Source organism: Nannospalax galili, unplaced genomic scaffold (assembly GCF_000622305.1).
Source record: "Nannospalax galili isolate Female #2095 unplaced genomic scaffold, S.galili_v1.0 scaffold117, whole genome shotgun sequence".
Lineage (NCBI taxonomy): Eukaryota > Metazoa > Chordata > Mammalia > Rodentia > Spalacidae > Nannospalax > Nannospalax galili.
The window spans coordinates 2,361,810-2,376,578 of NW_008341422.1; the positions used below are offsets into that span (position 1 = coordinate 2,361,810).

General features: G+C 42.8%; 1 protein-coding gene across 3 annotated transcripts in view; it reads right to left on the bottom strand.

Annotated features, from left to right (window-relative positions):
• Window positions 1-14,769, bottom strand: part of Rora (RAR related orphan receptor A) — a 106,419-nt gene that overhangs the window by 36,297 nt on the left and 55,353 nt on the right. For all 3 annotated transcript variants that reach the window (XM_029565279.1, XM_029565280.1, XM_008836882.2), the window contains exon 2: window positions 3,568-3,653. In XM_029565279.1, the coding sequence (XP_029421139.1) occupies window positions 3,568-3,653 (86 nt within the window). The remainder of the gene's footprint in view (window positions 1-3,567; window positions 3,654-14,769) is intronic.

Here is a 14,769-nt window from a genome sequence, read left to right on the forward strand (position 1 = left end):
ACCACAAACTGCTTGGAGAAAGAAGTTAGTTGTCTACAGTTTTGAATTTCTTCCTGTGCTTATGGTACATGGCTCATGGCTCAATTATTACTTTTATTATGTATAGTGACATGAAAAATTGCCAGTGGCCACAGAAAGTAAGACTGGACTATGAAAGTCCAATAAATAGTACCTGTTCACCCTGAGCAGCATCCTCAAGGTGCTAGGGAGTTTGGAAAATGACAGCCAACACTTAGTAAGTGCTTGCTGCATGCCTGACCCTCTTCTGAGTGCTGTATCTGCATACAGGTGGCAACTCCACAAAGTGGCTTACTATCCTCATCTTACAGATAAAGTGACTGCCTGATGCCCAAGTAGCCGATAGTTAATCAGTTTGGCAAATCCCGGAACCAAGATTCCAACCGAAGCAGTCTGCTTGCAGAGTCAGAGACTGTGCACTGCCTCTGTCCGGGTCTCAAAGAGGATGAGCAAAGAACAAGATGGGAAGAGCCCAGCACAAGAGAAAGAGCTTCCACAACATCTACCACTTTTGCTGCACATGTACGATGCTTCCCTGAGCAAATGTGTGGGAAATGATAATTGTTTCAGCCATCACTTTTCTCTAGTTTCTTATGGTTTCAGGTTGGTTTTTAAATATACTCACAGAATGGTTAGCTCCAAAACCAACACAGCCACTCCTTTTTCTTCCTCTCATTAGAAATCTATTTGATATATAATGCAAACTTTTCCCTATGTCTAATTATACTGCCAGAGACAAAATTATTTACAATTGGTCATGGTGGGATCACATTCTCCTGGTTAGAATATGATAATTAACTAATGACAGTGTCAGAAGTTCCCTAACTTTACTATAACTCAAGATAAAGATGTTATTGTCAGAGAGAAATTAAAATATAGAACAAGTATTATATACATAAAAAGTGAACACATGATATTGTGTAAGAACCAAACTGTGAATAAAATCACATGTGAATTGTTAAGTGACTTTCACTATGTAAACTCACCAGAACAGAGGAGACCAATCACAGTCTCCTAGCATCACTGAAGCTGGGAGTCTAGAATGATCTTAACTGCTATTTGTATTTATTTTTCTCCTAAATAAATACTGGGGGTTACAATGCACATGGTGCCAGTTATAAACACCTTGGTACACAGCTTGTTGTTAATGAGTCACTGAGGTGTTCCATGCGAGTCACCCCCATCTCCATCAGGCCTCTAAATCGCATGTCAGTTTGCCACATAAAACTTATAGGTGGCATAACTGATGGACTCAGAGGAGTGTTGAGTTTCTTGGGCAGAATGGTGGGGAAAGTAGTGGACTGGTAAGCGGGAGGCAGTCAGGACTCTGTCCTTCAAGAAAACGCAGGCGACATGCCATACACAGAGGCAGATTTGCTGGGGACCAAGTTAAGTAAGCACTGATGTGTATATGGGAAAGGCCCTGCCGTCTCTACCAGGGACATGGCTTTGTGGGGTTGGAACACACAGAGGGCGAAGGTCAAAAGCTGCCCCTACAGGACATTCTCATAACCTGGGTTGACACAGCCAGGCTGTTATTTCAACTTTTACCTCATGTGTGTGGTGCATGCAGAGGCCAAGGGAGGGCACTGAGGATATTCCTCTGCTGGTCTCTGCCTTATTGCTTTGAGACTGGGTCTCTCATGGAACCTAAAGCTCACTTTTCAGTTAGATTGGCCTGCCAGTGATCTCTCCGCCTGTCTCTGCCCCCCACCAATGTTGGAGTTACAGGCACATGTAGAGCAACTGCTCTAACCTACTGAGCCATCTCACTAGCTCCAGTTATTTCATTGTTAAAAGAAAATAGTTACTGAATTAAATTTGGGGGAGGCCAGATTGGCTATTATATTGAGTATAGTCTTTTTTTTTCATGGTACTCCAGAACCATGAGGCCTTAAGGGTTACACAGAGATGAATAATTCAAATAGATTTCAGGATGTGCAAATATCTCGACCTTTAAGACCAGTGAGATGGATCAGCAGGCAGAGGGGGCTTGCTGCCAAGCCTCATGGACCTGAGTTTCAGCTCCACTCATATGGTGGAAGGCAAGAACTGACTCCCCCAAGTTACCCTCTGTCTTCCACATGTGTGCTTTGGTATACACTGCCCCCCTCCCAAATAAATAAATGAAGTAAAAAATCAGAATCTCTAGCTTTACTAACTTGTTGTTTGGGTAAGGCATTTAAACGTGTAAATTAGCAAACGTTGTGATAATTAACAGTGAAAGAAAAAAATTAAAGTAATGATGAGGCACATGTCCCAGAAATCTCCCAGCCGTCACTGAGCCTGCATGTGGTTTTCTCTTTTGTAACACTGTACATTCTGGTTTTGCTGAAAGAAAGCAAACCAAAATCATGGATTTTATTGTTTGCCTCTGTCTCAAAAAGCCTCAGGGCTAATTTCAGTCCTGTCATAGTGTTCAGCTGTCTTGGAGGCCTTCTGCATGTTCAAATGGCATCTCTCCTAGTTATTTTGTGCTGTTTTGCCCAGTAAGGTATCTCAGGGCCCTTCCCATATAAGCAGGAAGATTTAAATCTTAACCGATGGAGATCTGAATACTAGAGCATTGAGGTGTGGTCTTGACTGGGATTAGTGTCTCTGTTTTCCATTCTTACAGTAAGCACTCAGGGTATCCATTGTCCCAAGATCAAATACATAATAAATTCGGTGCCAGTAACAATAATAAAGATACTATTTATATTGAAATGAAACTTTTCCTTTTCTTTTCCTCAGCTAGTCCTGACAGGTAGGAAGAGCGGGTGTCATGTCTACTTTATAAAAAGTTGACGTCATTAAAAGGCTGAGGCATGTTCCAAACAATGTGAACAAGTGGCACTGGGACCAGAATTCAGTTCCTTTTATAATCTGGCCAGATGTGTTAAGATCTGGACACCAACAGAAAGACTCGGCTACATCAAGCTTGTTGGAAATACCTTCTGATAAACCTGGTATCAGGAACAATGTGCTCGCATACACATTCCTGTGCACGTACTAATGGGGGCCTGAGGACACTGCGTCTTCCTCTACAGCTCTTGCTCCACCTTATTCCCTTGTGACAGGGACTTACACTAAACGTTAAAACCTGAAGCTCACTGTTTTTGCTAGGCTGGTTGTCTTGCGAGCTCCTGGTATCCACCTGTCTTTGCCTCCCACTTCTGGGGTTATAGGCACACGTGGCCATGCCTGGCTTTTTCATGTGGGCACTGGGGATTTGAACTCAGGCCTTCATCCTTGTATGCCAAGTGCCCTAACCCACTAAGGTACACCCCATCCCCAGAGGTATCTTCATCAGTTCAATCGATGATTCTGGGATTGAAAATGACGAACATGGGCAGCACGCCAATCGCTTTCTCTTTACTTCTCTCAGAATGCCAGGAGAACATAGTAGATGTCACTTTGTTGATTGTAATTTAACACCGCAGTAGTGACCCCGCCCTGCCATTAGGAATCTCAAGGAGTTGAATTTTGAGGCAGAATGGAAATAAAAAATAGAAATCATGAAGCCACCCTCTAACATTAATAGAAACAACAACAATTAAAAAGGCTTACCTTGCAGCCTTCACATGTAATGACACCGTAATGGATTCCTGACGATTTGTCTCCACAGATCTTGCATGGAATAATTTCAATTTGAGCTGCAACAGAAGCACGTAACCAGTTAATTACATTTTCTTTAAACACCTTATAAAAGCGTTCCCCCATCAGCATTTGTATAGTGAAAACTAATAACCTGCTAAACATTATCCTGCATTAACTATTCATTGCTGAACTGTGAGGGTCCCCCTAGAGCCCTAGACTAAATTATGGCTGCTCGTTATATAATAGCTTTTGGGTTATTAAAATGGGTCATTTGAGAAGGTGTTTAAGAACCCACAAGAAGACTGGAATCAGCATCTCAAAGGCTTCCAGAACTGGAGAGTTGGCAGTTCAGGCCTCAGAACCAAGCAGATACTAAAAGGTCTCTCCTCCTCCCCTCTCATGCCCATCTCATTTTCCATCATTATTTTTAAAAGGTCATAAAACTGTCTTGGCTGAGCATTGTAGCTCTTGACTGGTAGAGAAAAATATACTCCAAAAAAGTCAGGTCTACTTAGGAAAATGATTCAATTCAAAATATTAATAAGTTACATATGATAGCAAAGATTCCTTACTCATTTTTTAAATTAATGTAGTTGCCATGTGTTGAAAATTAGTTCATTTGTGTATAGTCAAAACCTTTCAACCATAAAGTTAATATCCTGCCTGAACTTAATAATGATGAATTTTGGTAAATAGGCTAGGTTACTTCTGAGGTTTTTTTATTTTTTTGATGATGGAATTGATTTTTTGCTACACCATGTATATGTTTTTGTCAAGTTGATTATTTAAAGGTGCCTGATGCTGGAAGACTCACCAAATGGTTAACATATCACACCAAAGTTCTAAGTTCTTACCAGGCACATTTCTAAACAGACACCACAATGTACTTCATATCGAGTTAGAAAAGTCGTAAGAACTGAACATAAAGAATAGCTATGTAGGCAAAAAACAAAACAACAATGAAAAAAACCCACATTTAACTCATCTACTTTCTTCTGTCTTTTTGAGACAGGGTCTCCCTGTAGCCCCAGCTGACCTGGAACTCACTATGTAGACCAGGCTGACCTTGATTTCACAGAGATCTGCTACCTCTGCCTCCTGAGTTCTGGAATTAAAGGCGTGCACCACCATGCGTGGCCAACTCATCTCATGAATAGACTTTATATGTGAAATCAGGAGGATCAAGGCTGAGTTGAAATGACGGTGATGGCCCCCAGTTTATCTGGAATATTTCATTGTGCTACAAGTTTTTTTTTTTTTTTTTAACCTGATATCACCATGGCACAGTATCTGCTAAGGTATACACATGGACATAATTGCAAATGCCCAAGTCGATTTCATTTCTATGCAGCATCTAGGCAGCTTTATGTCCCACAAAGCAATGAACCCATCCAGGGACTCTGTCAGGAGATGTGAGCAGAACACACATGCATACAGCTTACTGTCTCTTTTGGTGCAAGCCCCTATCCTGGGATACGTTTTATAACCACTGACTTTGGACTTGATGCAATGTTGTATTCAATAAATGAAGATCCTGGATTTAAACTCATAATAAACCATGCAGCCTGCTAACTGCTAACTCCCTTCCAAGAAGACAGACACAAGCACTATGGTGACTTCCAGCTGTTCTAGAAAGAGACCTTTTCCTATGTATCTCTTTAGTACCAGCATGCTGTGTCTACTTATCTCTTTTTCCTCTCTCTCTACATATATATGTTAACGACTCATTTTTATTTATATGTGTGTGCCTATGTGTACGTGAGTGCAGTTGTCTATGGAAGCCAGAAGATGGCGTCAGATCTTCTGAAGCTGGAGTTACAGGTGATTGTGAGCCACCTGACATGGATTTTTGGGAACCAAACTTGGGTCCTCTGGAAGAGCAGCAAGCCCTCTGAATTGCTGAGCCATCTCCCCATATTTAAAGATTGGTCAAAATCTCAAGTGTGTTTGATGTCACCTGGAGGCCTTTTTAATACTTCACAATGGCACTACTATGCATGTTCTGAGTTATGCAACTTAATATGTTCAGGGTTGCGTTGAACAGAACTGTCCTTTCTGAGTTTGCCTCTCCATGCTCATGCCTTGCTTGACTTCCTTGGGAAACATGAAATGTGAGGTTGCCTTATATTGAATGGTCCTCCAGTGTCTCCAACAGAGTCATGGGAAAGTGTTTTGCAGTAGCAGTGTTTTTCAGATTCACAAAAGTCAAGGGCTAGAGAGAAGGATATCTAAAAAGTGTCATCAGCTGACAGTTATAAACTGGGTTTTCCCACATGAATTAACTAGTCTGTAATGAAAATTGGCCTCCTCTACTCTGACCTTTGAGGAATAGAATAAAGAGGCCGCATGAAGTATTCAGCCCACCTATGAAACAGACTTTATCTGTGAAATAAAGATGACCAGGCAGGAGCCTGCCTCTGTTTCCACCTCAAGCTATAATCACAGTAATGAGATGAGCAGACTTCTTTAGGCCCCACAGTTTATCAGCATCAGAATCACTTGAGGCAATTAGAGCATCACATGTCTTAAGTTTGGGCCTCTTAAGAATCATCCTCAGGGGCTGGGGAGATGGCTCAGTGGGTAAGTGTTTGCCTTGAAATCCTGATGACTGGAGTTCAGAGCCCCAGCACATACATAAATGCTGGGTGGGGTGGGTGTGGCAGTCTGTCTATAATCCCAGTGCTTGGGAGGTGGAGACAGGTAACTCTAGAGCAAGCTAACTAGCTCAATCAGATTGCTCCAGCTTCAACCATGCCTCAATATACAAATAAGGTAGAGAGCAGTTGAGGAAAATATCTGACATCGACCTCTGGCCTCCCCATGCACGTATACACATGTGCACCCACGCATATGCATACACACATACATGTGCAAAATAACAGAAAGAATCATCTTTTCATCTTAAGAATTGGAGACATGTACATTAGTTCTGTATAAGAATCTGAAGGCTCTGGGTAGGCCATCTAAGGAAGCTGAGTTACACTATCTGGATTAAGCGGAAGGTGGATGCTCTTGTTATAACCTCTGTGCTCTGGGTAGACTAGGAATCAGAATTGAGGTGCTGGTGCTGCAGGCAGTGGCTAACATGCCTGTGAAATGTTCCAGTACTGCTATAAATTAAAGATAGGAGGTCTGGTGTTCTACTTGCTATGGGGAAATGGAACAGAAGTGCCATCCTGACCCTTGTACTCCCCCTTGGAATGGCTCATAACCTAGCAGGGCGTTGGCAGAGACCTAGACTCAGGCACCTGGTGCTGCTGCATCAGGGCTGGGGGGCCTGAGTCAGACTTCTGTACTCTCGGTCTTCAGCCTTGTGTAAGTTCTAGCATCTTTCAGATCTCAAGGCTATCCAAACAGGCCGATTGCATAAGATACACGGAGGCCACAAAGCTAAGAATGAACAGACTCACGTAGACTCATTTGCATGTCCAACTGGGGGCCATTCCCCTAGACCTTTGTCCCACCATGTTTATGCTTAGCTCCAGTGTGCAGATGTTGGCTAAAGAATCAGAATTGATTAGAACAAGCCTCCCCAGGAACTTCCTAGGCAGGGGACCCAAAGGTCTCTGCAGAGCAAGGTTCAATTCTTCTGTTGGGTCAGATTAAACTGCTCTGCTAGTTGACCCCCCTGCACAGCTCTCTTATCTCAGATGACAATTTCAGTCCTGAGTGCTCTTTAGGAGATGACTAAAATGCACCTGCTCCTACAGTAAGCCCTCTGAATGCCATCTGATCACATGTTGACATTCCCACAGCAAACATTCGCAGCCTGGAGCTGGGCACGTACTCACCCCTGCACTGACTCCTCCAGTGCGCAGAAGCCCTCCGCATCCTACTTATACTCAATTTACAGAATCAAATGAATCAAAGTGAAGAACTGTAGTCAATGCCTCGCAGATTTTTCAAAAGGATGGAGACTTAGTCCCATCAATTTGAGTTTTCAATCCAACAATAAGGATAAAAAACCCTTTGCCCTCCATCCCTTCAGCTTTTTCACTCTCTACTAGGAAATGTTGTCTTCTCCAAATGATATTCTTTCAACACAAATGATGCCTCTTGCCCCTGTATCTACCACACACATGGACTCAGCCTGCATTTCAAAGGAGATCAGGCGGCTCCACTGTCAACATGCACAAATTATATGACTGCATTAGTGCACATGCCAATCCCTCCCAGCCAGGCAGCTTACTCTATTAGGTATCCAGAAAAGACACAGCTTCGTGGATCAGCTTCACAATGAATAATCTTACTACGAAAATTTCTCATTTGCCCACAAGTTTTTTTTTTTTTCAGCCCTAGTGCCTAAATAATTTGCTCTCTTGTGCACCTGAAGTAATTTAAGCAGGCTCTTCACACCTGGGGATGCAAATTTCTGGAGCTGACAAGTGATAGTGGGTAAGAGGGAATGCCAGCATGCTAATTAGCCATGCGGTCCTCGAGCAGGGCAGCCATTTAGCACTGTGCTAACATTAAAAAGAACCTTTTTATTTTAATTATAAAAGGGCAAGAAAATGGCCAGCGACATGCTTAACACCTCGCTCATTTCTCAGGACCTATTCTGGGAGAGACATGAGAACGATGACTATTCTCTCAAAGAACTGAGATGGCCACCACTTCCTTCTAGTGGGAGAAGACTTTTCTTGATAGCAAACATTACTCTGGGGCTGGCAAGATGGCTCAGCAGGTAAAAGGTGCTTGCTGCCAAGCCTGATGACTTCAATTGAATTCCTGGGACCTATATAGTAGAAGGTGAGAACTGACTCCTGCAAGTTGTCCTCTGACCTCCACATGCACATCAGGGGACACTCATGCAACCCCCCCCTCAATGTAATAAAAATTATTTCTCACCATACTGCACTGCCATGCTAAAGCATCTGAACAACAAGCTCAGTGCGATTGTTCTTAGTGCACAATCCTTAAGGGAGTAATTTGGATAAGCCTACCACAGCCTACACTATCTAGGAACCAGTGTCAATATCCCTTCCTAGGAGTTATCTGTGTTTTGAACTATCTTCTCAATTTTGCAAGATTCCAGGTAGACTATTTGACCTTCAAATGACTGGCATCAAGCTGAACATTCCTTAAGCCTGGGCAAATGAGTTGACCTGACTGCCTTCCTATCCGAAGAATTTCTGGGATAATGTGTACACAGAAGCATCTCTGCCATGTTTCCACCAGGCCATTTTACACACGCATCCTCTATATTCAAGCACCACACGGTTTTTAGATGTAGTCGACATTCAATAAAGAGTAGTTATTATTATTGTTGTTGTTGATAAGGAATCTTGTCTTACAGTGCAATGAAATTCTTCCCAGAGTCTAAGCTCTTTCCAAAGTAGGGATAGAGAAAAGCTGCTTATCCTTTAAGAACTGTGAGATGCAGCCCATGCTGGCTACCACGGCCGCACTGCAAACAGCAGCACTTCATATAGCAACACCGTATGTCACAGTCATGGGATGAGGGTCATTTTCTATTGGTTCATTGAAAAAAATAAATGCAACATTTGGACCCAGGCTTCTGTCAATCAGTTTTCATTGTATCTCATTTGCATGTGTGTAGTATGTATGTTTGTGCAGGTACAAGTGCACACGTGTGCATTACATGTGAAAGGCTGGAGGTTGATGTTAGTTATCTTCCTCCATTGCTCTCCACCTTATTTTTTGAGACAGCATCTCCTATTGAACCCGAAGCTTACAATTTGGTTAGACTGGCTGGCCAGTGAGCCCCAGGCATCCTTTGTCTCCATCTCCCTAGCTTTGGGATCACAGATGTGCCCTGCCACACCCAGCTTTGTATGTGGGTGCTCGTGACTGAGCTAGTGCCCTCATTCCCAACACCCATAGCTTCTTGAATTGGACCCAGTGGGGTTGAGATGACTGCTGGCTTGCCAAGAAAATGGCTACTGGCCCAAACCTTGGGTACAGCCACACGACTGTCTGCTACACATTTGAATGTCAACCTGCTTTGCCCTGTCTTGCACAAACCCCCTGCAAGGATGAGCTTGGAAAAAGGAACTTTCATTCCCACAGATCTGTTGAGGTGGCTTTTCTTCCTGGAAGGCTGAATGTGTGGAGGACTTTCCCTTGCTATGTTACATATTTCTTTAATATTTGAAAATTTTTTTCTTGCAACCAGCATGTATTACTTTTGTAAGCAGAAAAACCAATAAAGATTAAAAAGAAAAACCCTAAAGCGTTTGATTTTATTTTCAGTCAAATGGCTGAGGCCTTTGTGGATTAGTCACTTTATTTTATCCCCAGTTTAAAACTGCTGGGGTATTAAAGGCTTCTGAGGCCTCCTGCATGGTGGTGCCTGGCCTGTGTGTCAAGGCTGGCTGACCGGCAGCCGCTGAGCATTCACCTTGTTGCCTGGAATGGCTTTGGAAGCTCCAGGCTTCTGCAGTTTTGTGGCCCCTATGGTTTCAGGGCCTCCAAAGTTAGCTATGCAAGATGCATCCTGCCCGAGGGAGCCCAGCTGAGAGGGCAAAGCTTGGGGCTGTGAGTCCTGCAGAGTGACTGCAATAGGCCAAGCAAGGGAGGCCTCTTCTGATTGGTCTGCTCAGATGGGCTTATTTTATTTTATTGTTCAAACCATCCTTCCAGAAGTGGCACCCTCATCCATAGCTCTACAGCTTACAAAGGTGCTTGGCATGAGTGTCAGACACCGGATGAGTCAGGAGCCCAATGGTTACTATTTTGTTTCTGCTTCTGGGGAGGCTTGACCCACCCTTGAGTTTTGCTGAGAACTTTCCTTTCATCTCCACAGTGGGAGGGGAGTAGCTTGTCACCCTGGACCTGTGGCTTAGAATACAGTGAGGCTCTTCCCTGGCCCCCAGCATGCACCATGGTCCAGCTGCACGCTCTGCAAACTCATAATCAACTTGTTTTGCCATTTTGTCTACTAAATATATACTACACAGAATACTAGCTTTTCCCAGAGCATAGCCTTTTCTTCCTTTGATTTTGGATTCTTTCATGACTGCTGAATGGCTGCCACACATCACCCAAACAATTAGATTCCTAATTAGGAAAGTTCTACCCCTTCCTACCCTTCCATAAGCAGCCTTGTAGTCATTTTCTGGCAGCGGTAATAACAACGCCTGAGAGTACAGAATTCTGCGCAGTTTGAAAAGTTTTTGACCTCATTAGCTTGCTTTGATTTTCATGCACACAGCATTCCTGAAGCAGGCAGATGTTAGCATTCCCACTTTACAGATGTGAAAGGAGATCCCCAGGAGGGTCACATGAATATCCCAGAGTTTCATTGTACATGAAGCCTCAATCAATCAATCAATCAATCAATCAATCAATCAATGTGGTATTTCTTTCCATTCTGGTTTATTTGACGCCTGTGGATTTGTCACTTGTGGCCCGTGGCTCTTCAGGGCAAATGACACCAGGGAGAAAGAGCTGGAAAGCCATCTAGTCAAGAGGTGGCACCAGCCCTGCCAACCTGTCCTTGGCCTTCTGACTCCCTGGGTGGCCCTAGAAAGGTCACACCTCCAATTCCTCCACCTATAAAATGTGAATCATTCTTATCCCCCCAGGCAGGTGGTGGTAAATGAATGCCTCCAAGCCTCTTTGAAGATGAAAAAGCTATATAAACGGGAAGCTTTAGGAAGCTCGGTATATCATTCTTGGCAAGAACCAGGGCACCATGCTCTCACTGCCTACAACAGGCTCTGCCACAAAGAATCAAAAGTACACAGTGCTGTAATTTGCACATATGACCTAGACATAATTAATTTTTGAAGCCTTCATTTCTCCAGGACTGATGGGTGCAGGCAAGTGGTTTCACCTTGAGAGAAAGAGAGCCTTAAGATGGAGGATTCACCTCCCTGAACTTCACCTACAGAACTGAACTTCAGCATTTAATCAGCTGTGGTGGGGCACCATGGATGGCGTGAATTCCACTTGGTAAACACAGCAGATACTCATGGGATCCTCTGACATCCCAAGGTTCAGCACTGTATTGTTTGGCAACTCAGATATTTAACTACAAACTACAGTCTTAATAAAAATCTTTAAAAAGGCCTATAGTGATCTATGTCCTTGCCCTTGAAAACCTACAATTTATTATTTATTATGAAGGTTTTTTGCGGTGCTAGGGACCAAACCCAGGGCCTTGTGTATGTCAGGCAAGCACTTTGCTATGAAACTGTGCCTCTAGTTGATGAAACCATTCTTAAAAACTTTACCTTGATTGTGATTTCCTCTGAAAGCTTAGCAGCTTTTTCGAATCTTTTTTTCAAGCCATAATTGTAAATAGGCATTACACACATACATACACACACACACACACACACACACAGAGGCACCCACATGCACATACACAGACACACATGCAAATAGACATATACCGAGGCAGACACAGAAACACACAGACACGCCCCTGCGTCAAGTGGCAAAAATCAAACATTTGCTAACTATAATTAAAAGTGGAAAAAACTGACAGTTTGGAAGTTAGACAATTTTGTCTGGGATTTAAGTAAAGAAGAGTTAAAACAATAGGCTAGAATCTCTCAGAATAGGTTTGGAGAAATCTGCGCTGAGTATGTGGATGTCTGAGGAATAAGGAAGCCAGGCCCCGTCTTCTCGTGTGGCTGTCTGTGAAGACACAGGTCGCTCTGATAATAAGAATAGCACATTAATCCCTTGTAAAGTTTCCGTCACAACCAGATTAAGCTTTCCTGAGAAATGGATTCACATTCCCTGATGCATCTGCATCTTTGCTAAAAGCCAAATCCAGATGAGTCTGCTCAGCCCTAGACAGGGAAAGTCTGTCATGCACAAAATGTCTAAATTTAAAGTAATTGGTCCCCTAACCTCTTTTGGTAACTCCCTAGTAACGAACTAAACCCTAAGCAAAATAACTTGTCTTGTCCAGAAAGAAAAGACTCACACAGTAGGGCAGATGTTGAGTAAATTCTCACCTAATAAATGATGATGCCATTATACAAACCTTTTCTCTTTTCGTTTCCCCAAATCTCACCCCTCTCTTACCCACCTAGCATATCTGTGTCTAAGGCTCTGAGGGGTTATGGGAAATCAGAGGCCAAGAAAAAGGTTACTAGAAATTCTGTCAATTATCCTCAGTTGGAATAAGCTTCCTCTAAGATTCTAGAATGAACTATAAGAGTCTAGAATTACCCCCCCCTTCTCTCGATATATATGTATATTTCTGTTTCTAAAAATTTTCAGGAACTATATTGTTTAAATCTTCAGGAAATATATAGTTCCTGAAGATTTTTTAGGGCTCTGGGGCCAAGAACATCTAAGAAAATGGCTTATGTTGAACTTATCAATATGGAGTAAATGTTATTCCATATCATTAGGAAAAATAATCCATTTTCTTTGTTGGTTAGACTATGCTCAAGGAGATTCTTGATAAATTAATGTCCAATAGGCGTTCCTTATATAATGCTGGATAATACTAGGTGCAGAATGTCAGTTGTCTGACAAAACTGCATCTAATCTTTTTTTGACATCAGTCTTACTCTAGATACTGATTCCTTTTTTGCTTCTGAGCGAGAACAATCATGCCACATTTAGTTAACTCTCCCCTTCCCCACAGCTGAGAGCCATGGGCTCAGCTGTTGCTGTCATCATTCAAAGTCTGCTTTTTTTCACAGCAGCAGAGAAGAGTATATTTAAAACTAAACCCAATCTGGAGATCTTATCTAGTTTCTGCCCAACCAAAACCATTAGGATCGCTCTTACTGCATTTCATGCCACAGTCTCACCTTACACAATTATACCAAAGTTCTCACACCTAAGCTTAAGAGATTACCACTCCATTTTACAGCTTTCAAGTTCCACCTGCCTATGTAGACGACAAACTAGATCTATTTGAAAATCTTCATAGCTCCCTTTAGAAGCTTCTTAAATCGCTGCTGCCTATAAAGGCCATGGAAAAGAAAACACTGGATGACACATTCCAAGACCAAACAGAAAAGTATGTGGACCTAGAAATAGGTCGGACAATAAATGGGATATGTGTTTAAGTCTATTGGTCCTATGAATTTATAAAAGTGTGGCCCCTGGTGTTCTTGGTTTATTGCATCAGCGAACACTGAATACATAATTCTAGGCAGTTTGTTTGTTTCATGGCACTCCCTAAAAGGCCAAAGTCTCCTGCCTAAAAAGTCAACCATTGATCCCTAATTCCATTTACACAGTTTCCACAGTCTCACTGTTCCCTTGCGAAAACCAGATGGATGGAGTAAGATGTGTGGAATTGGGTCAAAGTCACAAGAATCCAGGTTAGGTCACATGAGTTTACCCAGCAAAAGAGCTCATTGTCTCTTTCCATGACCTTGAGTGGTTTTGGAAGAGCAGTGACTGCTCCTTGCAGGGAAGATGATGTCAGTTAAGAAATATTCCCCAACCAAGTAAACTTAGAATTTATGACGAAAGGTTTGGAAAAACTTGTAACTTTATACCTCGATAATGCATTTACCTCCTGTATCAAGCTACAGGAAACCGGAAAGACAACTCTTCCACAGTCACGGGACACAGCCATAAGAGCAAGACTTCCTTACATCATTTGCATGGGTGAGGATGAAGAAGAGGACTCTCAGTTGCCATCTCTGCATTCCACTTCTATGCTGATTCCCATTTCAAGTGCTAGGTCTCCCTAGAGTTCATAGGGGAATATAACTTTGGATGAGAGATCAGAGAAAGGCTCTTTCAGAGGTGGTTACAATCCATAAGCAATTATTTAGGCTTGCCAGAAGCAGAGGTGTAAATATGGTCATGCTAACAATTTTCAGATTATAAGATCATGGGCTCGGGATGTGGCTCACTTGGTAGAGTGCTGGCCTAGTATGTGTGAAGCCCTGGGTTTGATTCCCAGCACCACATAAACTGGGCATGGTGGCACACACCTATAATCCCAGCACTTGGGAGATGTCGGGAGGGAGATCGGGATTAAGGTCATCCTTATCTATGTACAGAATTCAAGGCCGACCTGGGTTACATGAGACTCCATCTTCAGAGCAAGACTTCAAGACCACGAAAGATGAATGCCCGGCTCTTGGATGGCACGTTCTACTAGTCAACTTCTAGGACATAATCAATAACATCTGAACCCTAGATCTGGGGAGCCCAAGTACATCGTAGACGTGTTTCTGGATTGCAGTTCGATGGTCTTCTTTTCTGATTTTCTTTCCA